Source organism: Orcinus orca, chromosome 8, assembly GCF_937001465.1.
Source record: "Orcinus orca chromosome 8, mOrcOrc1.1, whole genome shotgun sequence".
Classification (NCBI taxonomy): Eukaryota; Metazoa; Chordata; class Mammalia; order Artiodactyla; family Delphinidae; genus Orcinus; species Orcinus orca.
In genome coordinates this window covers 24,432,243-24,458,900 of record NC_064566.1, presented here as the reverse complement: position 1 = coordinate 24,458,900, position 26,658 = coordinate 24,432,243, and the positions used below count along the sequence as shown (strand labels likewise).

General features: G+C 40.4%; 1 protein-coding gene across 8 annotated transcripts in view; it reads left to right on the top strand.

The window, feature by feature from the left end:
- The first annotated feature begins 1,708 nt into the window (after positions 1-1,708).
- Positions 1,709-26,658, top strand: part of CAPRIN1 (cell cycle associated protein 1) — a 37,059-nt gene continuing 12,109 nt past the window's right edge. For 4 of the 8 annotated variants that reach the window (XR_004478405.2, XR_007478924.1, XR_004478399.2 and 1 more), the window contains exons 1-11: positions 1,777-1,945; positions 2,516-2,725; positions 14,728-14,790; positions 14,904-14,990; positions 17,320-17,558; positions 17,651-17,733; positions 21,379-21,516; positions 23,136-23,188; positions 23,266-23,352; positions 24,455-24,610; positions 24,701-24,809. Coding sequence is in view for 3 of the 8 variants with exons in the window: in XM_033410320.2 (XP_033266211.1) it covers positions 2,516-2,725; positions 14,728-14,790; positions 14,904-14,990; positions 17,320-17,558; positions 17,651-17,733; positions 21,379-21,516; positions 23,136-23,188; positions 23,266-23,352; positions 24,455-24,610; positions 24,701-24,809 (1,225 nt within the window). In the remaining 5 variants the exon portion in view is untranslated. Of the gene's footprint in view, positions 1,946-2,515; positions 2,726-14,727; positions 14,791-14,903; positions 14,991-17,319; positions 17,559-17,650; positions 17,734-21,378; positions 21,517-23,135; positions 23,189-23,265; positions 23,353-24,454; positions 24,611-24,700; positions 24,810-26,658 lie in introns of all 8 variants that reach the window. The other 4 variants (XR_007478922.1, XR_007478923.1, XM_004263989.4 and 1 more) reach the window with 3 other exon arrangements.

The window sequence follows — 26,658 nt, the reverse complement described above, 5'->3', positions numbered from 1 at the left end:
CACTTTGACTTCACTCACACCTAACTGGTTAGCAAATCCTTTTGGTTCTACTGTCATAACTATAAAGCATCCAACCACTTGTCACCACCTTTACTGTAACACTTTGACCTTGTCCACCACCATCTCTGGGCTGGATTATTTCACCAGCCTCCTAATTGGGCTCCCAGCTTCTGCGCTTGCTCCACCCTCCCTCTCACTTCTAATACACACTTACTGTAAATTCTTTATATAGCAGCAAGAGGGTTTAAGACACAGGTTGATCATGTTACTCCTCTGCTTAAGACTTTGCACGCAGTGACTCCCTATTTCACTCAGTAAAAGCCAAAGTCCTTACAATGGCCTATCAGGTTTTACCTGACTGGCCCTCTTTTGTCTTTGACCTCATCTCCTACTCTGCTCTAGCCACTGTGGCCTCCTTGCTGTCCCTTGAACCCACCAAGCACACTCCCATCTCAGATCCTGGGCACTTGGTTTTCCCTCTACCTGGAAAATTCTTCCTCCAAGATAAGTGCGTGACCTTCTTCCTCACTTCCTTCAGTGTTGGCTCAAATGTCACTCAGTAAGGCTCTTCCTGACCACGCTATTTTTTTTCTCTACCTCTCCACTATTTACTTTTCTCTCCACTTACAATGTAAGCTCCATGAATATAGAATTTTTTGTTTTGTTCACAGTCCCTAGCATTACAGAGTTCCTAAGACATAGGTACTCTATGAATATTTGAATGAATAGATAACAGACTGCAGTTAACTGGAATATCTTGAGGCTGCAGGCTGCTGCTATTTCTCTAGGCTCCCTCAGGATACACTGTGCTAACCAGTATTACTCATTTTATTCCCAGGGAACAGTGGTTTGGTAGAATCCTTTTCTAAATCCCCTTTTCAGGAAATTTAAATTATAAATTGGTCATTTACTGTTGTCATACAACATTATGTTGCTGACTTTCCCACTGATTATATTCCTTTTAATACATTTTCTTCCAGCACTTGGCCTCTTTTTTGTTCACCGTTCACAGCCTTATTACAAGGCTGTAATAATTCTCTTGGAGAAAAATAAAAAAAGATGTCTCGGTTTCATTTAACATTCTCTTAAGTTTTAGGTAAATCTAAAACAAAAGGAAAAAAGTCTGATTCGTAATACTCAGGCCTGTTGAGTACATGTCATCTTAAGGGAGCTGAATATTATTTTTCACATGAGTCCAGAGTTTTAAGACTTAAAAAAAAATCCATCTTGCTCATTTCAAACGCGTTCTACAGAGACCTCCTAGGTTACCAGGTGATTGTTTTGTGGGGGAAGTGGCAACTTGTCTTCAGACCTTTCGGGGTGTGGGAGTTTGCATGCTCTGCATACAGAAGGAATTCTAGAAGGTGGGACTGCACCACCCACCCTCACGCACCCCTCACTTGCGGAAACCTTTGCCCCCCCCGCCGCCCCGACCCCTCCAACCCCCACCCAATAAGGGCTCTTCGCAGGGAAGTCGCCAGCTCCAGATCCAGCGGCTTGACACCTATTGTCCCCGTTTGGACGTCAAGCGACTTCGCCTGAAGGACCCTAGCTTCGATTTCGCCCAAAACTGCAGGCACCGCTCTGGCAGCCTCCCGGGGGCCGTGCCGAGCTGCACCGGGCGGCCGCGCCCCAGGCCAGGGGCTTGGGCAGGCCGGGCGGGAGGCCGGGCGGGCCCTTCCCCGCAGGCGTTCGCGCCGGGCAGCCCGAGCGGCCGCGAAGGCCCCCGCCCGCCGCTTCTCCCGCCCCCTCCGCCCCAGAGGGCTGGCTGCCTAAGTCCCTCCCGCTCCCGGTTCTCCGCCTCACTAGCAGCGGCTCTCGGTGCAGCGGGGACCGGGCGCAGCGGCCTGTGCCCAAGGAGCGCACGACACTGCTCGGAACGCACCGCCACCTTTGCCCCCTCAGCCGCCCACTCGGGATCTCCAGCGGCCTCCGCGCGTGCACGGTGAGCGCCACCCCGGACCAAGGCGCTGAAGGGGAAGCGGGCAGCTGCCCGGAGTGTCCTTTACCTCCGGATCGGCTGGATCTTCGCGAGAGGCTCGCTCCTCAAGTCTCCCCCTCCCCCACGCCCCGGTCATTTCCAGTGCCCTTCTTCACCCTTCTCCGCCCCGACCTCTCTCTTCCCTCCCTTCTTCGCAGGGCGGCGAGAGCCGGCCCTCCCCGGTGGGGACCGTTGCTTTGGCCGTTGGCGGCTGGCCTTGCGAGGCCCCGCCCCCGGCGCGAGCCTCGGTGCCCCGGGGCGGGTAGGCCGAGCCGGCAGCCCGCGCGGGGGAGGGGCGGGGGGCGGGGCGAGGCCCGTCCGGGCGCCCCGCTGGCGGGTCGCGCGCGCGCCCGCGGCCCCTTCCTGCCCCGGCGGCGCGCGCCGGCCCCGGCCCCATCCCCGTCCCCGCCCCCACCCGCTCGCGCAAGCTCCCGCCCGCTACGCGTTTTGTCCCGCGTCTCGCCCCGTCCGCCGCCTGACTCGCCGCTCTTGTCCTTCCTCCCGTTTTTTCTTCTCTCTCCTTACGGTCTCAAGATGCCCTCGGCCACCAGCCACAGCGGAAGCGGCAGCAAGTCGTCCGGACCGCCACCTCCTTCGGGTTCCACCGGGAGTGAGGCGGGGGCCGGGGCCGCCGCGCCGGCTTCTCAACACCCCACGACCGGCACCGGCGCTGTCCAGACCGAGGCCATGAAGCAGATTCTCGGGGTGATCGACAAGAAACTTCGGAACCTGGAGAAGAAAAAGGTGCCACGAGTTGGCGGGGAAGGGGGGGTTTGATGCTCCGACCCCGACTACCGCAGCCTTCACTCTCCCCGTCTCGGACTCTTCCCCTCCACCCGGCCCCCAGCCCCCAAGCCCGGCCTCCCCAGTAAACCGGAGCTTCGTGCGCAGAGAGCGGGCTCCGCGGGGAGGTGCTTGTCACCTGACCCTGACCCGGACGCGGCGCTGGCCCCCAGGTCTCTTTATGACTCTCCTCGTGCTGGGGGCCGGGCCCTTGGTCTTTGGGACTGGGTTGTGTGAGGGTGGGGGCCTGTGCCGTCGCCGGGCGTAACTGTGCGATGGATGCCCCTCTCTCCGTGGCCGAGGTCCCATTTCTTCGAGGGGTCAGCGGGGGAAAATGAAGAGGTCCCGGGGTGGGGGGCGTTCAGGGTCCACCCGACCGCCTCGTGGAGTTGGGGTGGCCTGCGTCCTGTATCCTTGGGGCTTGTCCGCTCCGTTACCAGGTACTTGAGGCCTGCGCCGTGGCCCCTCTTATCCGTTGGGAGGAAAGTGGACGGAGGATGGCTTCTCCATCCGGCCCTTCTAGAGGAGGTCTTCGATTTGCTACTCCCGCCCCCATCTGACGGGCGCCCTTAACATTGCCTTCTTTGTTTCAATTGTCTGGGTGCCCCCGCGAGCCTCACGCTCCACTCGATCCCGGGAAGATTTTTTGCAGCGGCTTTTTGTCCCTCTGGGACACTATAAAGAGGGATGGGAGGGAGGCTGTACCGATCGGGACTCGGGGGAGGGGGGGTGGGTCCGGGTTAGACGGAGGGGCTCGCTGGGTCTCTGGGCACATGGAGAGCGCGTCTAACATGGCGGCGGCTGCGGGGAGAGGGAAGAGCTTTACAGGAGCTGCATTGTGAGCACAAAGCGAAAGCAGAGGGGGAGGGCAGAGACCAGGCAGCGGCCCCAACTGGCCTCCCTCAATCCCCCACCAAAAAGAAAAATCGAGCCACACCCACAATTTTTTGGATTCAGTGTTCAGCCAGTCTAGGTCACACAGTGAGGTTTGTCTTCAAGTTGGCCTTTTGTTTTATGCTTTCAGCGCAGGACTGTGCCAGCTCAGTTTAGAGGGACACGTGTGTGTGTGTGTGTGTGTGTGTGTGTGTGGTGTGTGTGTGTGTGTGTGTGTGTGTGTGTGTGTGTGTGTGTAGAGAAAGGGTCTCGGCAGAGTGGATAATTCAACCTTCAGTAAGGTTGGAGGTGGAAAGGGAAAACGAATCAGTAGTACAAAAATGGGGTAATTACATCTGTGACATCTGTGACTATTAGGCAAACTTTTGCATTTTACCTTAAGAAAATAACTTTCATTTAATAGGTTCTGCTTGTCTGCCTCTAGTAAAACATTTATTACAGCATCTTGAATTTTGAAGAAGTCATTTTAAAATGTTTAATTAGCCAGACACCTAATAGTGTTACTTAAGATGTTGAGATTGTAACTACTTGGCTAAAATTTGGGCTCTGGGAAATAACTTGAAGAACACTGGTGATATTTAGGCCTTAATTATTTTAATTGCGTGTTTAATGATTCATTTTACATTTTGGGGGGAGTTTTAAAACATTTTTAGAGTTTTAAAATTCTGTCTTTTGTGTGGTTTATTATAAATGATTTAAATAGTAGATTTATCAGTATTAACAAAGCAACAAAAGCATTTTAATTGTTAAGGAGCTGCATTCAAATATGTAATAGGAAAAGCACGCCCAAGACCAGTGTCTTCTGAGTCTGCCATCTGATTTAGTTTTTGTAATCTGTATTTGAAATTGAGACTTAGGTACCTTTTAGAAATATCTTAATGCAGCAAATAATCCTCTCAATCTGGTTGTTGCTTGAATGGTTTTTGTTTTCAGAATTCCTAAGAAATCTGTTTTCTTCTAGGGTGGGAATCAGAAGATAAATATTAATGATGTAATATTTTAAGTGTGGACATCTTAATATAGATATTTATATTTTAATGGCTGAAAAACGATTCTTGTAAGGTGTTTATAATAAAAATCAAGCACTGATTAGCAGGTACCTTAGTTGTGAGGTGGCTGTTAGATTCTAGTATGCATCTGAAAAAATTAGAAATCTAGTTTCATAAGCCCTATGAGGCCCTGAACCATGACTGGTCATTCACATGTATAGGTTTGTATTACTGTATATTGCCTACCCCCTCCCCCCAATTATAGAGGAGAAAGTAATGTAATTATTATTGCAGAGATTATAGACTAGGCTAGTAAATACTGAAAAATTCCCTTGTAGTGATGGAGATTTAACGTACTACACAAAGTAAGAAATGAATTTCATATCTTCTGTCTTCTCAGTGTTTGGTTGCTAGATAGCGGAAATGTCAAATGACAGTTAAGTGAGGCGTTTTGATAATAGACTGAGCCACATGTTAACTAGTTGAGTTGACAGTACTGATGTTGTGACTTAATTACTATTAAAACTATAGGTTTTACTTTTTGAGAAACTCAAGGCATTTGGGTTTTCCTCTCAGCACATCTAGTTCCTAGTTTAAATGGAATTTTTTCTATATCTAGATGAGTTACTGTATGAAAGGATTTAACTGTGCTTCATTTTTTAACAGTGAGCATTTCTAACACACCTAAAGTAGGATTTACTTTACAAAGTAGTTTTGAACCTTTTTAGAAATGCTTGTGGAGTAAAGGAAGAGACTATTTATAACTGGATTCCTTTTTACTTCAGTTCCTTAAGCAAGTTATATTTGAGTAGTATTTTAGTTTTGACCTTTTCATAGGAGCCTTCTGGACAAAATGCCTTTTTCCAGGGATTCTAAAATCAAGTATTCTGATAAAAATTATTGCTTGATAAGTAACATCACAACGAGACATAGAGAGTTGGAATAATTTTATTGCACTTCATTGAAAAAACAAAGTTATTTGTTAATTTTTTAGTAAGTTGAGCCATTAGAGGAAAGCTAAGCATCTGTCCAGTGAGAATGCATGCTTAGCTTTGATGAAATATGATCCTATTATGTAATGCAACTAAATGGCCTGGTGGTTTTTTGAAATTTGGGCTTATAAAGACTTCATGAGTGTTTAGCATAGAGAAGAAATGCAGCTGTAATAAAAAGTCAAGTGTAAAACTCCATTCACCAATCTTTCACCTGATTAAAGGACAAGTAATAATGAATTGAGTGATTGCCTAGTTTTCTTCATCAGTTTCTTGGCATAGAACTGGGCCCTAGGCTATGCAAGATGATATTTTGAAACCAGGTCTTAATTTTAACTCAAGAGAGAGCTCATTTATATGGTAAGATGTAATCAGTTTTGATGTAGAATAGAGGACGTTTTAATCGATGACATTTAAAATTGTTGTACTCTTTTCAGATACATTAAGTTCAGACAGTGGTGACTTTGGGAGGTGAAAGATTAATCAGTGTTGTTTAACACAATGGCCTGGCAGTTTTGTAACCAATAGGTGACCAGAAGTGATAGCCAAAGTATACTGTTTTTCATACTTCCTAACGTCTTTTTGCTCTTTATATCTTTGCAGTTAACATTATTCTGAAAAAGGATGCTATCAGTGTTAGAAAGGATAACATTTCTTTCCAGAGCAATGCAGTATGCCTCTATTTAGAATTTTCAGTGCAGCTGTTGTACAGAATTCTTTTAAGTATTTTGAACAAAAGCATTCATAATTGTTTTATAAGCAAAATCTTTTCTTGGGGATAACATCTGAAGTTTTTGTTGACAGTTAAAATCTCTGATGTGTTGGTTTCTCCATTGGTTGCATGAACTATTCCTCTGCAATGCAGAGGGCAAGATTACTATGTTTTGCCTTCACCTTGTCACAGAGAAAAAAAGTATAATGCTTAATTTGTTTCTCTCTGCCTGTCTGGGTGTGCTCTGTGAGTGTGTGACATAGAGAAGTGTTTAAAATTTGGATTTGGAAAGGAAAAGGTGTGAATTCCATCATGTGATAACATCACTACCTTTTCCTAGAATGAGAATAGAGTCCTAAGCATGATAATGAGAATGTATTGTCTTAACCTGGCCATATTACTTTACTCTAGGATCATTCCCATGTGGCAGATATTTCTATCAGAATACATTTTGTGTGACTTAGAGATTAAGCATACAATTTGTCATAATTTTACGTAATTAATTTCTTAGTTTACATTTAGAACTAGATGAGGATTAGCCTAGTACTACTTCATCTTTAAAAAAAATTAATAAATACTTACAAAAGTTTAAACTTAAACAATATGGCCTTAATTTTATTTTCATACTATTACAGAATCTAAGATATTTCAAGAGCTTAAAGCCATCTGAGAATTTATTCCAATTTATTTTACAGAAGAGGAAATTGAGATGCTCATGTAAAATGACCCAGGTTGAAATGGGTGAATTCCAAGGTCTCTTGTAATGTTTTAGAGGGATAATTAGAATTTGTAATGCTCTGCAACGTAAGTGTAATTTTTCATGTTTAAGCTGATCCTGTAGAACCAAGTAAAGCCTTTTACTTCAAATACTTTAATGTTAAGAGTTCCTCTGTTTAAAAACGCTGAAAGCAAAAGAAAAAACCTTCCAATTTTTTCTTTGATAGACCTTTATTAACGTCTCATTGTTAAATTTGTGTTTGTAGGCTGTCTAGGTAATGGGCTCCAGCAACTAGCAGTACAGCTGAAGTCCCATTGTACCAGGTATCACTGAGACATCCCTATTGTTGTAATGAAATGAACTCTTAAAGTTTAAACTCTGAAGTTTCTCTTTGTGCTTAGGTAAGCCCCAAATGCACATTTGCCAGTCTCCTCAAATTTGGTATGTTATAGACCAGAAGATTTGGGGATAGCGTCACCAGTAGAGAAATCAGAGGTGTGTCAACCTTTACATCTTAATTCTTGTCTCGCAAGCTTCTGGATATTTTTTAATAATTGGTTTCTTTTGGGGGAGGAAATGAATAGTATGTATGCAGTAGAGACGAATGAGAGGAGTAGCAGAAGAGAATGTCAGCCAAAGTTGGAATTATAAGGTGCTTGACTTCTCATCTTTTTATTTCTCCCACTAGCTATATACCAGTGCTTTTGTTGGATAGAGCATGAGTGTAAAAACATAGATGAAAGAGACCTTATTGAGCAGAGTTCAGAATTGGTATTTCCTGGGGAAAGGGGAAGGTATGCTTCTTGACCATGCAGTCTGCTTCCTTTAACTTCTGGGCTACCCATTGTCTGTACACTTCCTTTACATTTTTATATTGCCTTATGTTCTTACCTTATGTATTTTTCTAAATAGGTGGTAAGCTCCTGGAGGGCAGAGACTATTACTAACATCACACCGTGCCTTGCATAGGGCATATGCTAAATCAGTATTTGCTAGTTTGGGTAAATCATTACATAGAAGTATTTGTAGCTTCATCAGTAAAACCGTGTTAAAATGGATTAATCCATGAGGGGGAAAATGCTTTTTGTACATTTTGTACTGTTTACTTGCACTGTTTTTTATTGAAATGGGATTTTTCCTGAAGGATTTTTTTAAGTGAGTAAAGTTGATGAGTAGGCAAATAGGTTGGTATTTGAACCATTGTAAATTATTAGAAATTTCATTGCATTCCCCTTAATACTCTTATCCACACATAGAAATAGCTGAAATATACTTTAATCATTGGGAAAAAAATCTTTGGTCTCCATTTTAAATGAATTACAGTTCACATCTTTCTACATTTGTATACTCCCACCAGAGTATATAAACCAGTTGTACCAACTCATCCTAATGCGTAGTTTGGTTAAAGCAACTAATAGTTCAAAAGACACTTGTTAAGATTATCTATGGTCATTTGTTTTTCTTTTCTTTTTTTTTTTGATCATTTGTTTTTCAAATGCACAAGCTTTATTTAGACTTTATAAGAATATAATTCAAAGTAGGTGATGCTGAAACTCTTTAAACTTTTTCATTTTCCTGCTAGGGTGCTTCCATTCATTCAGATTTAACTACATATTTACTGCCATGGACAAGGAATGAAGGTTTTTACAGAAACTTTTTTTTTTTCTCTTCTCAGTTGGACAAAAATCTTGTCAAATTAAACTCCTGGTTAGTTATCTGCCTGAAAAATTATCTTACAGTGGGACCTTAGATAATATCTAGTTTAGCATCCTTTTTCTGTTCTTCAGTGTTCAGGAATCCTGCAGTCTTGACAGGTATTCATTGAGCTTCTGCATTAATCATTCTTCTAGGGCCTGGTAGAATGCTCATTTTTCAGTGAAAGTATTTCATTTTTGGACAACTCTTTAAGTTCATGATGTTAGAGTTACGTCCCTGCCACCACTGTTTAATACTTACTTTGTTTTCTGTAACAACTCAGACTTCTGCATGTGAAGGTTTCCAGCATTTGAAGAGAGCTGTTATGAATCATCAATGGATTGTACTGTATGTTCTCTCTACCTCCCTTTAAAAATTGAAGAAACTTGATTCTTACTACCTTTCCTGTCTTCTATGAATTTTACTAACAACTAAGTCTCAGTTGAATTGGTGGAAGGTGAATTGGAGGCAGGGTCAGCTGCCTACCACTGTGTGGGCAAAGTCAGAACTGATGTTTCTAGGTGAAGAACAGGAATGCAGGGATTGGGGAGTTGAAATAATGTGTAGAAGGGCCACTGAAGATTATGGGAAGATGAGAGGAAGAGAAATCTTTCTCTTTCTGTGTTTCCATTCGTCATTCTACAGGTTCTTTCAATACTACAGAAGTGATTTATTTGGCCTGGAGACGTAAAATAATTTAAGATATAGCTAGGCGTTCTTACCACTTTTGTTATTTTAGACTTCATTTTTAAGTATTCTGCCTCAGTTTGGAGATCCCCTTAATTGAGAACAAAAGTTACATAGTTTCCCAGATAGTGGAGCTAAAGATGTTGTCTCTCCTAATCTTCCTTGTTGTGACTGTTTACAGTTGTCTAGTTGAAGAATTTTTGGTTTTTTGGAGTCTGTCATCTCTTTTGCCATTTCTTTTGAACTGTTCAATTTAAAAATATTTTAAAAATTATCCATCTGTGTAATTTCTTGGTTATCACAGGCAGGAAGTCTCTGGAGAACAGCTATTTTGGATATTTATCTTATGGCACCCTCATGGCACTGTAGTGAATTTTTTTTTTTTTTTTTTTTCCGGTACGCGGGCCTCTCACTGTTGTGGCCTCTCCCGTTGCAGAGCACAGGCTCCGGACGCCCAGGCTCAGCGGCCGTGGCTCACAGGCCCAGCCGCTCCGCGGCATGTGGGATCTTCCCGGACCGGGTCACGAACCCGTGTCCCCTGCGTCGGCAGGCGGACTCTCAACCGCTGCGCCACCAGGGAAGCCCTGTAGTGAATTTTTAAAAAACATTTCAATAAAGTAACTTTGGTGGTGATGAAAAAATCTTTGGGAAGAATGGAGGATCTGGGTGTACTGTGATTCTGGAGAAGGAAAAGGAGGAAAACAGCAGCAGGAGGGCAGAAATGAAATGTAGCGGTGGCTGGAATACAGAGTGGGCAAGTGTTGAGGCACACATAATTTTTCTGGGATATATGACCTTAGGCAAGTTATTTAATTGCCCATTCTTTCAGTTTCCATTTAGATGAAATATGATTGATAATAGTGCCTCCCTGATACTTTAAATTTGAATGTGGTCTGTCACATAACAAACACTGTCAACTATTATAGGCAACAAAGAAACAGGAGAGTAGGACTGGACAGCACTTGTTGGGACAATTATTTCTTAGTACTACATGACTATATAGTCTTTTGACATTTACTGGGTAATGTCTGTCCCACTGCTATCCCATGGTTCTGCTTTAGAGACTCTGAGTAGTCTGGAAAATGGCCTGATTTTTTATCTTGCTCATATGTGGTGCTATAAATGAATTTTTAATACATTCAGGCTGCTCAGTAGTTGAAAAAGGAACCCTAAATTGAATTTTCAGTATAGATATTTCAAGATAGAATCTAAGAGGGCAGGTTTCAGTTATATCAATATTGTGGTAGGCTTTCTGATTAAGATATCTGATGCTAGAAAAACGACTACATTCTCCTGGAAAAAAAAAACCTTAATATTCATTTTATGTGGATGATATGAGTAGAGAAAGAATTTGTCTTTACCACTTTATAAGTTAGGAACCACAAATTTGTCTTTACCACTTTATAAGTTAGGAACCATGTTCTAGCTTAGGGAAGAAAAAAAGCTGTGTTTGTCTGGAGTCCTTCACTCCTGTCTTTGCCTCTCTGTTTTTGTTGTGGTTAATGCTGGATCTGTCAGTTTGACAACCAAGTCCTTATTTATGTAGGGACTAAGTTCATACTACCAATTTTAACCCCAAATGAACAATTTTTCTACTTGTATTTAATGCATAGATCTTTATTTTGGCTGCACAGAGGTCTTTTTGCATCCTTTTTTGATGACAGTATTCCATGAAGATGTGTACTATGAAGCTGAGTTTCACAGAGTAGCTGCTTTCTCTGTTTATTTACCTCTTAACCTTCCAGTTATTGCTGTGTGACAGATTACTCCAACACTTACCTCATCGCATCATGAGCACAGAAGATGCCTGTCAGGGATTCAGACAGGGCATGCAGCGGGGATGACCTGCTCTATGATGCCTGGGGCCTCAGCTGGGAAGACTCAGCCTTGTTTACTCACATGTCTGATGCCTGGGCTAGGATGACTTAACACTAGGATTGCTGACCAGAATTCTTACATGAGACCTGTCTTCATGGCTTAGCTTTCTCATAGCATGGCAGCCTCGGGGTTATTGAACTTCTTATATGTTAGCTCAGGATTCCAAACATGATTGGTTTTAGTGACCAGCAAACAGGGCAGAGATGCAGTGCTGTTAATGACTCAACCCTGGAAGTCATACGGGATTACTTCCACTGTACACTGTTGGTTGGCATCCACTCAATAAAATGGCAGAGGAATTGGATTAGTTCTTAATGGGGAAGTGCCAAGGTCACATTGTAGAACAGTATGTGGGAGCCATCTTTAGAAAATGTAACCTGCCACAGATCTCTGGGTTAGATGAATAGTAAATTTCCTATTGTGTAGAAAATTGGAGCTTTTCTGCTATAGGATATCTTGTCCTAGGATAATATAGATTCATACTCAAGGATTATTATAGGTGAAGGTCCTGACAATATCCTGAAGTCTAACAATCTTAACATCTTTTATATAGCACAGGGTTTTAATTTTTTATTATATGTCTATTGCAGAATATCTAAGTGTACAAAAAAAGGAAAAAGATTCCACCTATAATTGTACCACTCAGGTACCATTCTTAACATTTAAAAAAATCTTTGTTTTTCATACGTATATGTGTGTGTGTGTGTGTATATATATATATATATATATAGGCATTTTTCAGGAGTTTTAAGTTCTCGAGACATTAAATGACAAAGTTAAAGCTAGGTATAGGGCTTCCCTGGTGGCGCAGTGGTTAAGAATCCTCCTGCCAATGCAGGGGAGGGACATGGGTTTGAGCCCTGGTCCGGAAAGATCCCGCATGCCACAGAGTAACTAAGCCTGGGCACCACAACTACTGAGCCTGCGCTCTAGAGCCGGCGAGCCACAGCTACTGAAGCCCGTGCGCCTAGAGCCCGTGCTCTGCAACAAGAGAAGCCACCACAATGAGAAGCCCGCGCACCTCAACGAAAAGTAGCCCCCGCTTGCCACAGCTAGAGAAAGCCTGCGTGCGGCAATGAAGAAGACCCAACGCAGCCAAAAATAAATAAATAAATAAATATTTTGTTTGTTTGTTTTGTTTTTTTGCGGTACGCGGGCCTCTCACTGCTGTGGCCCCTCCCGTTGCGGAGCACAGGCTCCGGACGCGCAGGCCCCACGGCAGTGGCTCACGTGGGATCCTCCCGGACCGGGGCACGAACCCGCGTCCCCTGCATCAGCAGGCGGACTCCCAACCACTGCGCCACCAGGGAAGCCCAAATTTATTTTTTTTAAAAAAAATCTAGGTATATAAAACTATCCCTTGGGCTTCTCTGGTGGCACAGTGGTTGAGAGTCCGCCTGCCGATGCAGGGGATGCGGGTTCGTGCCCCGGCGGAGCGGCGGGGCCCGTGAGCCATGGCCGCTGAGCCTGTGTGTCCCGAGCCTGTGCTCCGCAACGGGAGAGACCACAACAGTGAGAGGCCCGCGTACTGCAAAAAAAAAAAAACCCCAAAAAAAACCAAAAACAAAAAACTATCCCTTGTGGGATATGTAGGACATTCACTGTGTATTAATGTCCTGATCTAGCAACAGTTTCCTTGAAAAATGTATAATACCATAAAAAGGGAAGATAATAAATGCAAGGTATAAGCTAATAGTAGTTTTTCTTTTGCCTGGTTGCTAGAATTTTAACTGTGTACTGACACTAAATTTCAGGCCCCCCTTCTGTCTGCATATCTTCTATTTGTATATTTCTAAATAGTGAAATGCAGATTATAACGCTGTTATTACATCCTAAATCATAATTAAAAGCAAATCTTAACTTGTTTTTTATTTCTTAAAGAAAAATAAGCCTACCCTTTTAAAAAAAATGAATGAACTGTCTTTGTTCCATCCTCAGAGTGTTTGAGGCAGTTGAGCTTATCTTTTGCACATGGGGTTAGGCCTGTCATATCAGTGTAAAAATCTTGATTTTCATCTGGTAGACTTGAATTTTATATGTGTTTAGTTGGAAGCTTGTTGATTGTGTAAATAGTTCACCTAAATAAAATTGGATAGTTTCATCATCCTTTAATGTTTTAATGATTGTATTGATTTTATTTACCTTCCGTATAACTAAGGAATTGTGATAGGCTGTTTCATTTAGGGTAGAATGGCTATGAAAGTTGACTACTGTCTTTTCTGCCATAAAGAAAATGGATCATTTGACCTAAAACACCTTTCTAGCGTTGCTTTTAAACTTGTTTCTGTGCCTCTGAATTTTATCAGACCCTTACTTTGTATTTGGTTTCTTCATTATTTTATTATTGCTAAGGGTAAAGTATTATATATGTTTGTAATTTATTGTGATTATTTAAAATTTTATTTTATTTTATTTTTTAAAAAAATATTTATTTGGCTGCGCTGGCTCTTAGTTGTGGCATGTGAGATCTTTGTTGTTGTGTGCAGGATCTAGGTCCCTTACCAAGGATGGCACCCCGGGCCCCTGCATTGGGAGCATGGAGTCTTAACCACTGGACCACCAGGGAATTCCGCCCGCGCCCCCCCCCCCGCCCCTCAATTTAGATTTCAACTTATTAAAACAATATCTGAATTTTTAACTGTGCTTCAGTACCTGAGTATCTCCGTGGGGGGTGGGCAGGGGGTGCTTATCTAATAGTAGTAGCCTAGGAAACCTCCAAAGTTTTCAACTTAGGGGTGGCGGGGAGGGAGATGACCTTGAACCAGAGGCTTAACTTCTTCCCCACCCCCCCCGCACGTTAATGACATCTGTGAGAAAATAATAAAAGAAAAGCTGTTGACTAGTGTACTGTGCCTGTAGGTGATATGATAGCTTGAAATTATTTCAGTTCAAGGGAAATGAATGAGGCATATCAAAGACAATATGCATGTGTGTTTATTCAGGAAAAATAAACTCTTTTATGTCACTTACATGAATTCTTTGGCAGGGGGAGGGAGGGACAAAAATTTAACACTTAATAAAATGTCTGATATGCTCACTTGGGTGTAACTGGGATTTTCACCAAATTGTGGCCCTCACTTATGTGGATGAGTATTGTATGCCTGGGCCATCTGATGCATATCTTTTTTGAGAAACCTAAAAAATAAGCAGCGTTTTTTTCATTGGCTTATAATAACAGTATTTGGTATCATTCAGCATGGCTGGGGTATTTAAATTCATTTTTTAACTCACAATTAAAGCTATTTTATATACTAACTTAAACTGTAGTATATCTAAAAAGTATATTTATAGCAAGATTTGAGACAAACTTAGAGAATTATGTGGGTTTGTTATTTTAGCATGGTTAAGCTGGTATATACTTTCAGTATGGAATATAATTTTTTTTTCTTTTAATATAGGGCAAGCTTGATGATTATCAGGAACGAATGAACAAAGGGGAAAGGCTTAATCAAGATCAGCTGGTAAAGATGTTATATTTTTATTAAGATTTTATGCTCATTAATTTTAATAGGAAAATTAATTTTGTGTTTCTTTGTGTTTCCAGTAAAGTCGGGTTCTTTCTTTGTTATTTTAGGATGCTGTATCTAAGTACCAGGAAGTCACAAATAACTTGGAGTTTGCAAAAGAACTACAGAGGAGTTTCATGGCATTAAGCCAAGATGTAAGTAAAAAATAGCATATGTTTATGAAATATTAAAAATGAGGAGGGCAGAAAATTTTGTCTCTTCGAGTTTTAATTCTTGCATTACTGTTGATAAGCTTTCTGCAAGGGGGAGAGGATCGGATCCAGTTATATCTAAGATGCTTTCCAATTCTGTAAAGTTTAGTGTAACACCTGAAAGATGCCTTTTAAAAGGACTGAGTTTCATATATGACAGACATGTATCATTGGTTTAAAAAATTATTTATGCAAATATAACAGCCTTCTGTATATACGGGATCTTCATCCAAGGATCGAAATCCTAGGTTGGTTGAATCTGCAGATACAGTGTGTGGACTGTAAGGGACTTGGAACATCCATGGATTTTGGTATCCACGGGGGGTGGGGTGGGGGGTGGTCCTGGAATCGATTCCCCTTGGCTACGGAGAGATAACTGTATAAACGTGATAGACATTTATCTTCCATGTATTCCTTATGCCTCATGACTATGTTACAATCCCGTTAACTATCAGAAAATAAAGAAACCTGTTGATATAATAGGTAACTACTTTCTCCATAGAGATCTTAAGGGATGCGGCCGACTAATATATTGCACTTGTATCAACTCTTGATCCAACAAAGTGGTGTGTTTTTCCCCAAACATCTTTTGATGTGACAGAAGCCTTTGGGAACAGGATAAAATTAAATATGAACAAAGTCAAATAAGTTGTTGAAAGTTGAGACCAGAAAATTGATATCCTTGTGAATTAGTGTTAGCTTATTTGGAGAAAGGCTTATAACAACGTTGAAATTTAAAGTTGTCTCTGATTTGGTGAAATGAATAAACAAAACAGTTTATTATGTGATGAGAGACAATGCAGTACAGAGATGAAGAGTTCTGATTGGAACCAAACTGCCTGATTTGAATCCTGATTCTGCCACTTTCACTTAATAGCTGTATGACTTTGAAAGAGTCTATACCTGTATAAGTCAGGGTTTTCCAGAGAAACAGAGCCAGTAGGATAGAAAGGAAAGGATGGGAGAAAAAGGGAGAGGGGAGAGGCAGTAATAGTGCGTCATTATAGGGTTGTGCTTATAACAGTAAAAATGGCAGTAATAGTGCCTACCTCATTATAGGGTTATGCTTATAACAGTATTTGACGTATAACTATTTCATGCACTTAATATTATTGTTACTTATTAAATTTGATTAAAGGTGGAAAATATTGATACCCCTCAAAACAGAGTAAGGGAAATTTAATTTACACCCAAGTAGGGATTTGTTCCACTTGGCTTAGATCAGAGCCTCAGGCTTGATGAACCCTGTGCAATTTCTTGTTTCTGATTTAAAAAAAAAAATATGGGTCACAGAAGTAGAATTGCTATATACAATTTAATATAGAATCTATTTTTGAAGCTACTGTCACTATGTAAATGAAAATACTTGTATCCTCCTTTGCTTCTTTTTTTAACACTGGTGTTTTCAGGAACTTTTCACTGGGCCTTTAACTTCATTGGCAGTCCTTTTATTTAACTCTGATCCTTTGTTGCACTTTCCACAGTTATTAAACGCTTTTTTTGTTTTGGTTCAAGAGCTTCTTTAACCTAGTTCCAGCCTACCTTTTCAAGTCTTCATAGTCTTCCCTACTTGAACTCCTCATTTCATCCAAAGTGGCTTTCTTTATTATCTTACTTTTGCTTTCTTGACTTATTTTCTCATTCCTGCCTTTCTTCCTAGAATGGAAGTGGTGGATTGTTGGGATGAGTAGTGGGTTTGACATCTTCTTGTGAGTCAATAGTAGGCAATTGAAATTAGTATTTTGAACCATTTTTTCATAGAGACAGACATAGATAAGATTTTTTTTTTATTGTGGCTGTTGGTTGGGTTTCTTTTTTAATTGTCTCAGAACCTTAATTAAAATTTTTAGTTTTTATACTTTTTATTATGGAAAATTTAAAAACTAAAGAAAAGACTATAATGAGCTCACATTTACCTATACCTAGCTTTTACAGTTACCATGATTTCATGGGCAATTATATTTCATCTATACACCTACTCCCTTGCTCCCTGCCTGCTAGATTATTTTGAAGCAAATCCCCAATATATTGTTTCATTGATACCATTTCCATAGTGTAATACCTTCTAGGAAAAGATGTATTTTGAATTTCCAGCAGCTACTTAAAACAGATTACTTATTAAATTGTTTTTAAGTTGGGAGTCATTCTTTTGTATATCAGGGTCTCATTTAACTCAGTGAATGAAATATGTCTTATTTACATTGGACCTGAAATTGATGTAAAGGAGTTTCGTAAAACTTATTTCTACGTCTATGTTTATATTCTTATGCAGATTCAGAAAACAATAAAGAAGACAGCACGTCGGGAGCAGCTTATGAGAGAAGAAGCTGAACAGAAACGTTTAAAAACTGTGCTTGAGCTGCAGTATGTTTTGGACAAATTGGGAGATGACGAAGTGAGAACTGACCTCAAGCAAGGTTTGAATGGAGTGCCAATATTGTCAGAAGAGGAACTGTCGTTGCTGGATGAGTTCTACAAGTTAGCAGACCCTGAACGGGACATGAGCTTGAGGTATAGTGGTATTTGATAATAGAAATTTCTAAATGTTGTGTTGAGTAGACAACCGAAAGGTAATTAACTAGCTGTTTTATTATTATTACAAGGTTGAATGAGCAGTATGAACATGCCTCCATTCACCTGTGGGACTTGCTGGAAGGGAAGGAAAAACCTGTATGTGGAACAACCTGTGAGTATCACTGACAACTTTTGATTTTGTGACTAAGAATCTTTAAAATTTAATGTAAGATAGATACCTAGTGGGAAGCAGCTGCATAGCACAGGGAGATCAGCTCCATGCTTTGTGACCACCTAGAGGGGTGGGATAAGGGAGGGTGGGAGAAAGAGGCAAGAGGGAGGGGATATGGGGATATATAGCTGATACACTTTGTTATACAGCAGAAACTAACACAACATTGTAAAGCAATTATACTCCAATAAAGATGTTTAAAAAAAAAAAAAAGTCAAATTCATAGAATCAAAGAAGGAAATGCTATTTTCCGGGGGCTGGGGGGAGGGGGAATGGGGACTTACTAATCACTGGGCATAAAGTTTCATTCAAGCAAGATGAATAAATTCTAGAGGTCTGCTGTACAACATTGCACCTGTAGTCAACAATAATATATGGTACACTTAAATTTTGTTGAAAAAAAAATTTGTTAAAAGGTAGATCTCATGCTAAGGGTTCTTTCCACAATAAAATAAAATAAAAATAAATATGAAAGAAATTTTAGAACTGTGTAAATAACGTTAATCCACTGTTTACTTTTTGGTTTATTTCCTTTTTGTATCTTTTTATTTATTTATTTTTTGCAATTTTTTTGTGTGTAAGTCAAAACACCAGCATCAACCAATCAAAAATCTATAAAGATGGGAGTCCTAAATTAACATGGTTTTGTTCATAACTTATTTTGCTTGAGGTGGACAGATTAATACCAAATTGACTTTCATTGTTTTTGGTACTAGATGGGGACTGGTTTTTCCTTACAGATGAAATTTTGTGAAAAACATTTACTGCACCCTGTACATTCTACTCATGGTCATAGCCTTAGTCTACCTTTAGTTTTTCTTAAACTTCTGCCAATTTGGGACATTCATTTTTTCCTATGTTTTTTAAAAAGCTAATATCTAGGCCAGTATTCTATATGTGAACTCCTTAATTGTAAATATGCAGTTGTATGATTTTTTTTTTTTTTTTCGGTACGCGGGCCTCTCACTGCTGTGGCCTCTCCCGTTGCGGAGCACAGGCTTCGGACGCGCAGGCCCAGCGGCCATGGCTCATGGGCCCAGCCGCTCCGCGGCATGTGGGATCCTCCCAGACCGGGGCACGAATCCGTGTCCTCTGCATTGGCAGGTGGACTCTCACCAGTGCGCCACCAGGGAAGCCCTGTTGATTTTTTTTTGTTTTTAAAGGATATTTTTAAGTTACACTACCTCAGTAAATTAGGAATTTTAGATTTTAACCCCTTAGTCAGGGAATAGATTCTTAGCTATTTTTAATGTCGATTTAGGGAAGTAGATTTTTGAACATATTAAGGCAAAAATATCTGTTTATACCCTGTTTTTAGCTATTTGGTTGAAAAGAGCTTATACTTTTTCTGGCAAAATTGTATGATGTAATTTGGAGTGTATTTGCTTTAAGGAGATGGGTAAATCAAATATGAGGAACCAATGCTTTTGTGTCTTTTCACGTAAGAAATCATTTTCTTGGTTTGTTAACTTGTGTTGTCTGTATTTCTTCGTTAAAAAAAAACTTTTTGGCTTGATTTTAGTTCTGCTACAAATATGTACTGAATTCCCCACTTGAAGTTTGATTAGAAAGCAGTTGACGTGTATAAACTTGTTAGCTTCAAAAAGTAGCTTTAGGTCAAGCCTGATAAAATTTTCATGAGCACTGTTGAGGAGTAACAAGGGTTAAAGTCTAAGCCGTAGCTTGTTTTGGTGTTATTTTCTACCTGGCCTCATTCCTGCATCTGAGGAATGTAACATCTTTATAGTTAATGGAAAGATATAATTTACTCATATTAGTGTTTTTATGTGCATTCAGTTTTCATAAGTTTTTTTAAAATAGTTCTGAGGCAGGAGATTCTGAAGCAGGGGAAGGAAAACATGTGAAGTGTTCAGCATTCAAAAGTTAATAGTTATTGGGACTTCCCTGGTGGTCCAGTGGTTAAGAATCCGCCTTCCAATGCAGGGGACACGGGTTTGGTCCCTGGTCGGGGAACTGAGATCCCACATGCTGCTGGGCAACTGATCCCACGTGCCACAACTAGAGAAGAGTGAAAGATCCCGCATGCTGCAACGAAGATCCTGTGTGCTGCAACTAAGACCCAACACAGCCAAATAAATAAACATATATATTATATGTGTGTGTGTGAATATGTGTGTGTGTGTGTGTGTGTGTGTGTGTGTGTGTGTGTGTGTGTATATATATATATAAAAAAGTCAATATTTATTTAGTTATTTATTTGGCTGTGCTGTGTGGCTTGCGGGGTTTTAGTTCCCTGACCAGGGCTTGAACCGGGCCCTCAGCAGTGAGAGCGCAGTCCTAACTACTGGACTGCCAGGGAATTCCCAATAGCTTTACTTTTTAAAAAAAAAATATTTATTTATTTATTTGGTTGCATCGGGTCTTAGTTGCAGCTCTCGGGCTCCTTAGTTGTGGCTTGTGAACTCTTAGTTGCGGCATGCGTGTGGGATCTAGTTCCCGGACCAGGGATCGAATCTGGGACCCCTGCACTGGGAGCGTGGAGTCTTAACCACTGTAACACTAGGGAAGTCCCCCTATAGTTTTACTTTTAATAGCATTAATTTTATAATACTTTGATATAATGTCCCTGAAGTTTCATTTTTCTGTATAGTGACCTATTTAATAGTCTTGCTCTACATCTACTATACAAGGCCAGGAAATGGAGATTAACTCCTGACACAAACCTTCCCCCACCGCCCTGTCCCCTTTACGTACCAAATTCTGACAATTTTATTTTCCTTTTAAATATCTTTTGAATCTACTTCTTTTTCTCTACTTTTCTGCCTTTCTGTTGTCTAATGCAGTCTCTTAACTGAATTCACCATCCATTCCTCTTTAAAATCTTTTAATGGTTTTATTTTAATCACATTTTATATACATTTGCCCTTAGTTTGTAAGACCTTGCATATTCTGGCTCTTACCAGTCTCTCCAGACTCATCTTTCCTTATGCGTTTTCTCACTCCCTATGCTCCCGCCACAATGCATACTTTAATTTTCTTGTATTTGGCACCCTGTGTACAGGGCTTTGTAGATGCTGTTGCCTCTGCCTTGAAACACTTGTTTCCTCTCTACTACTCACCTTTCAGATCCCAGCTCTTGCAGCCCTTATACCAGAAAAGCCTCTCATGGTCTCTCCCTGATTAGGTCCAGTCCATTGTACTTCTGTGTAGTACTTTTCACAGATGTAATTTTACTGTTTTTGTGAGTATTTGATAACTCTTCTTTATTGGACTGTTCACTTAGTGAGGGCAGATACTGTATCTTTACATACCTCTCTGTAGCCCCAGTGCCTAGTTCATTGCTTAACATACAGTTAGGTGCTAAGTAAATGTTTATTGAATGAATAAATGATAATTGTCAGGGTTTTTTTGGACTAACTTATTTAAAATACTTAAAAATTTAATACAAATAATTTCTTGTTCCCTATTCTGTAATAAATTTCTGTTGGAATTTAATGGTTTTATGTTTTTAAGTAACAGTTGATGGGTTTTTTTTTTCTTACCACTATATTTTGTAGAATGTTGAATCTTTTAAGTCAGGCATCCTCAGATAGTCCAAGACTATAATTAATATTCTGTTTTTAGATAAAGCTCTAAAGGAAATTGTTGAGCGTGTTTTCCAGTCAAACTACTTTGACAGCACTCACAACCACCAGAATGGGCTGTGTGAGGAAGAAGAGGCAGCCTCAGCACCTGCAGTTGAAGACCAGGTAGCTGAAGCTGGTGAGTACTCAGGTGGATATGAGCTTTAGTTTAGGGTCCTGGTTTTACTTTCCTTTGCCACAAGTTCAAGCTATACATTTATTTAGTTATATTTGTACACTTAGATCTTTAAAGAAACTTTAAGCATGACCAAATATTAAGACAAAGCATGTTAAGAGTAATTCCCAGAGGCATTAAATATCAGTTGTTTATCTTTTTTTTAGTTTTATTTTTAAAATTATTTTATTTTTGGCTGTGTTGGGTCTTTGTTGCTGCGCGCGGGCTCTTCTCTAGTTGCGGCGAGCGGGGGCTACTCTTTGTTGCGGTGTGCTGGATTCTCATTGTGGTGGCTTCTCTTGTTGCGGAGCACGGGCTCTAGGCGTGTGGGCTTCAGTAGTTCTGGCACGTGGGCTCAGTAGTTGTGGCTCGCGGGCTCTGGAGCACAGGCTCAGTAGTTGTGGCGCACAGGCTTAGTTGCTCCACAGCATGTGTGATCTTCCTGGACCAGGGCTCGAACCTATGTCCCCTGCATCAGCAGGTGGATTCTTAACCAGTGTGCCACCAGGGAAGCCCCTATCTTGTTTATGTTGATCATTGTTACAGACTGGTATTTCTCTTGCTGCAGTATTGCTAGGCTGGAGTATGGATGAGGGAGCAACTGTTGTAAGGTTTTTCAAATAGGTTTTTGGCTGATGTACACAGATTTATTGCTGCTTGCAATGCCAGTATATGAGGTGAATGGTATGAGGTTTTCTGGTTTTTTTAATGATGGAGTGATTATAACTCCATGATCTTAAACTATAAATTCCTCAGTCACCAGAGATCTATTCTGGCACCTAGCACATCACTAATAGGTAGGTAAGCACTTACTGTGAGGACTTTTATGATAATGTAAGATGATGAATAAAATTTTGAGTACTGTAGGGAGTGTTGTTGGAGCATAAACTTTATAATGGGTAAAAGCATGGATTCCAGAATCAGACTGCCTGGATAGAATCTTGGCTACAACACGTATTAGCTGTGTAACTTTGGGCAACCTACTGAACTTCTCTGTACCTCAGGTTCTTCATTTAGGAAGTAATTTGTAAAGTATGTATACAGTGCCTGGCACATGGTAAGCATTAGGTTGAAACTAGAAGGGAACATTGCACATCAATGGAATTTATGGTTGCAGATCAATATAAGGCAGTAAGGCAGTCTTTTTTTTTTTTTTTTTTTGGCTGTGCTGTGAGGCTTGTGGGATCTAAGTTCCCCAACTAGGGATGGAACCCAGGCCCAGGCAGTGAAAGTGCCGAGTCCTAATCACTGGACTGCCAGGGAATTCCCAAGACATTTTTTTCCCCCCTTACCACTTTTACCAAGTAGATTAAAATAGAGACTAGGATGCTGCTTTATTGGCATTATACTTGATCCAGAATAATTACTATTGAAACTAAAATAATTGTGGAATAAATGGTAAAGAAAACACTTTCTGAATATATTGTAAGAATAATAAAATACAGAAACGTACTGTTAACTATAACTTTGTAAATAAATTCAGACTACGTGATGGTGAACTGTTTACTTATTTGGATTTAAATGAATTGTTAACTTAAAAAAAGTTTTCTTACACTCTTTTGTATCATTTTTTAACCTCTTAGAACCTGAGCCTGCAGAAGAATACACTGAACAAAGTGAAGTTGAATCAACAGAGGTATGATTTTTATTTAATGCTAGCTTTCCCTTTCTGCCTTTCAAACAGAGGTCTCAAACATTTACTTTGCTTTGCAGTATGTAAATAGACAATTTATGGCAGAAACACAGTTCAGCAGTGGTGAAAAGGAGCAGGTAGATGAGTGGACAGTTGAAACAGTTGAGGTAAGAGCTCTCTGTTACAAGGTTGATGTCTTTTGTCTTTAGTTAGTAATTCTTATCTCTCCTAAGAACAATTTTAGATTGTTAAGTCTTTTGCATTCTTAGTACATTTATTAGAATAACAAACTCATCATGTAAGACTGTTCTGTTTAAAAGGTGATTTGTTTGTCTTTGAGGATATTTAATATAATCACTGCTTTGCTGATACAATTACAAAAAAATATATAAATATCCATTTATAATTTATGGGGTTAATCTGTCTGTTAAAGTACATGATTTGTCTGTTATCAGGTTGCTCTATAAAAATCTGGGCTCCCACATGGATAGCCTTCAGAAAGACTACCTTACAGGGGTACGTTGGAGTGTCATCTTAGACTTCTCCTTCACCCTAGTGCTGTTTGGTTACCAGGCTCTATTAGCTCAGTATTGCTTACAAAGGAAATAAGGTTGTGACTTGCCCAGGCTTAACAGATATGACTTGCCCAGACTTAAAAGCCAGACAGAGGAATATAAATTTGATGTAATAAAAATTAGTGATATTTTTCAGTAGCAGGGAATTACTAAAAACAATAATCAGAAATTATTAGAGCTAGAAAAATGACAGAGTGAGCTTTGGCTTTTGTAACAGTTTTGATGAGGTGATAGAGCTTGATCCTATGGTATTGCCAGAGAGAATGAAATGATGGGAACTCAAAGCTTGATGATAATAACAGCTAACATTTCTTGAATGCTCATTATATATCATGTACTGAGATAGATATATATTTGGTATAGATATATAGGTTTGCTTAATATAGAAGGCTTAACAGTTTAAGCAAAACACATAATTTTAGGAAGTTATAACAGGTAGTCTTTCTTGAAAGCAGTTTACAAGGTAAATCTGAAATGCAACATGGTGACCCTGTGGAATTGGGAACACTATAGAAGTGATAGCATTGATCAGAGTGTTAAATTTGGCATAATTTGGTCAGGTTGAATACATTCCAGTCTGCTATTCTGTTTACAGTGTAGGTGGTGTATGTAATTTGGGGACCAGTCATGATGATAATGAGTGGAGCTCTGTCATTCTACCAACCCAGTCCCCTCTCCTTCTCTCCCATTTTAGGTGGTAAATTCACTCCAGCAGCAACCTCAGGCTGCATCTCCTTCAGTACCAGAGCCCCACTCTTTGACCCCAGTGGCTCAGGCAGATCCCCTCGTGAGAAGACAGCGAGTACAGGACCTTATGGCGCAAATGCAGGGGCCCTATAATTTCATACAGGTAGGTGCTATTTAGTCAAACACTATGACAGAAGGGTTAAGTGTTTACATTATTTAACTTAATTCCATTACATTCTACCTAAACTTGTAGGATTCAATGCTGGATTTTGAAAACCAGACCCTTGATCCTGCCATTGTATCTGCGCAGCCTATGAATCCAGCACAGAACATGGACATACCCCAGCTGGTTTGCCCTCCAGGTTAGTAATGATACATGTTTATGTGAGAAAGAAAGTATAGAGCCAATGCTTTCAGGTTTTGTAAAGTTTATGAAAATTAATTTTTTTCTTTTTAATGCTTAACTTTTAGATCTTGTATCTTTTATTTTTATTTATTTTATAATATTTATTTGTTTGTTTGTTTACTTTGGCTGCGCCGGGTCTTAGTTGTGGCACGCGGGATCTTCGCTGTGGCATGCGGGATCCTTTTTTTTTTTTTAGTTGTGGCATGCGGGCTTCTTAGTTGCGGCATGCGGACTCCCAGTTGCGGCATGTGTGCGGGATCCAGCTCCCCGACCAGGGACCGAACCTGGGCCCCCTGCATTGGGAGCGTGGAGTCCTACCCACTGGAGCACCAGGGAAGTCTCTGTATCTTTTAATTCGATGAGAAATGTTACTGTTTTTTCCTGTAATATGAATAATATCTGTAGTTCCATCATTGGTGGTGGTGGTGGATTTTTTTTTTTGTAACTTTATTGGCATACAGACATACAGAAAAGTACAAGCAAATTTATAGCACAGTGAGTTTTCACAAACTTGAACACGCTAGCACCCAAAAGTGGAACTTTACCAGTACCCCAGAAGGCTACTTGTGTTCCCTTTTAGTCAGTAGTTACCTCTCTCCTTGCCCCATTAGTAACCACTTCCTAACTTGTAAAACTGTAGACCTGTTTTGCTTGTTTTTGTGTATAAATGAAATTTTGCTTGGCTATTTAAATTTCAAAATTAATCTAAGAATAAATCTAGTATTAACAGGTATCTTTCTCTGAAGGATGATTGCAGCTTTTTAGGAGAATTTCTGAACATTTTATTACTTAAATAAAAAATGAGATGGAGTCGGTAAAAAATAGTGGAGTGGGTAAGGGAATGCTCAAGAGGAAAGTGGAAGAGATAGTAAGTTTCAAACTCTTACTAGTCTTACACCATTATTTGAAACAGCAGCATACTAAATATGGTTGGTGCCTTTGTATCAGCTTAAGTGCTTAAGCTTAAGTAATTTTGAGTCTTGTTTTTTTCCTACAGCATGTCAGCATTAAGGGCATAAAAGTGGAACCATGTAAAGTAACACATTTAATGTTGTTAATCTTTTTTTTTTTTTTTTTACGGTACGCGGGCCTCTCACTGTTGTGGCCTCTCCCGTTGCGGAGCACAGGCTCCGACGCGCAGGCCCAGTGGCCATGGCTCACGGGCCCAGCCGCTCCGCGGCATGTGGGATCTTCCCGGACCGGGGCACGAACCCGTGTCCTCTACATCGGCAGGCGGACTCTCAACCACTGCGCCACCATGGAAGCCCTAATGTTGTTAATCTTAAGTGTCATAAAAGGAGTTGCTGGTAATAGCATGTTTAATGAACACAGTTAATATGGTTAAGGTAGTTAGGATTTCTCTAAAGTAAAGGGAGCTCATATCTCTCTACCAAGAGTAGAAAACAGATCAGTGTTCATTTTTTGAGCTCTACCAGAGGAAGAAAATACATAGTTTTCTTAGCTGCGCTAGTCAACACATGCAGCACTGATGTAACCTGTAAAGCTGTTTAGATGTTCAGGTAAGGCTGAGTTCACTAGACTCTCCAGTGAAAACGGATGATTTCTAAATGGCTAACGAAAGATACTGTATTTTTTATTATCTAACGGTGATTTGGGAGTGTAGTGGAAGGATGGTGAGAGTTGGCAATAATATGCACATTGAGTTGAATATAGGCTTTTTAAAGGTATGTTTTTATTTTTTCCAGTGGCAACATTTGAAATTGTATTGAAAGTTGATAATGTTAAAATGTTACTGAATATTATCTAAAAGTTTTGAGTAAGAGTAATGCTGCTTTATGGTTACT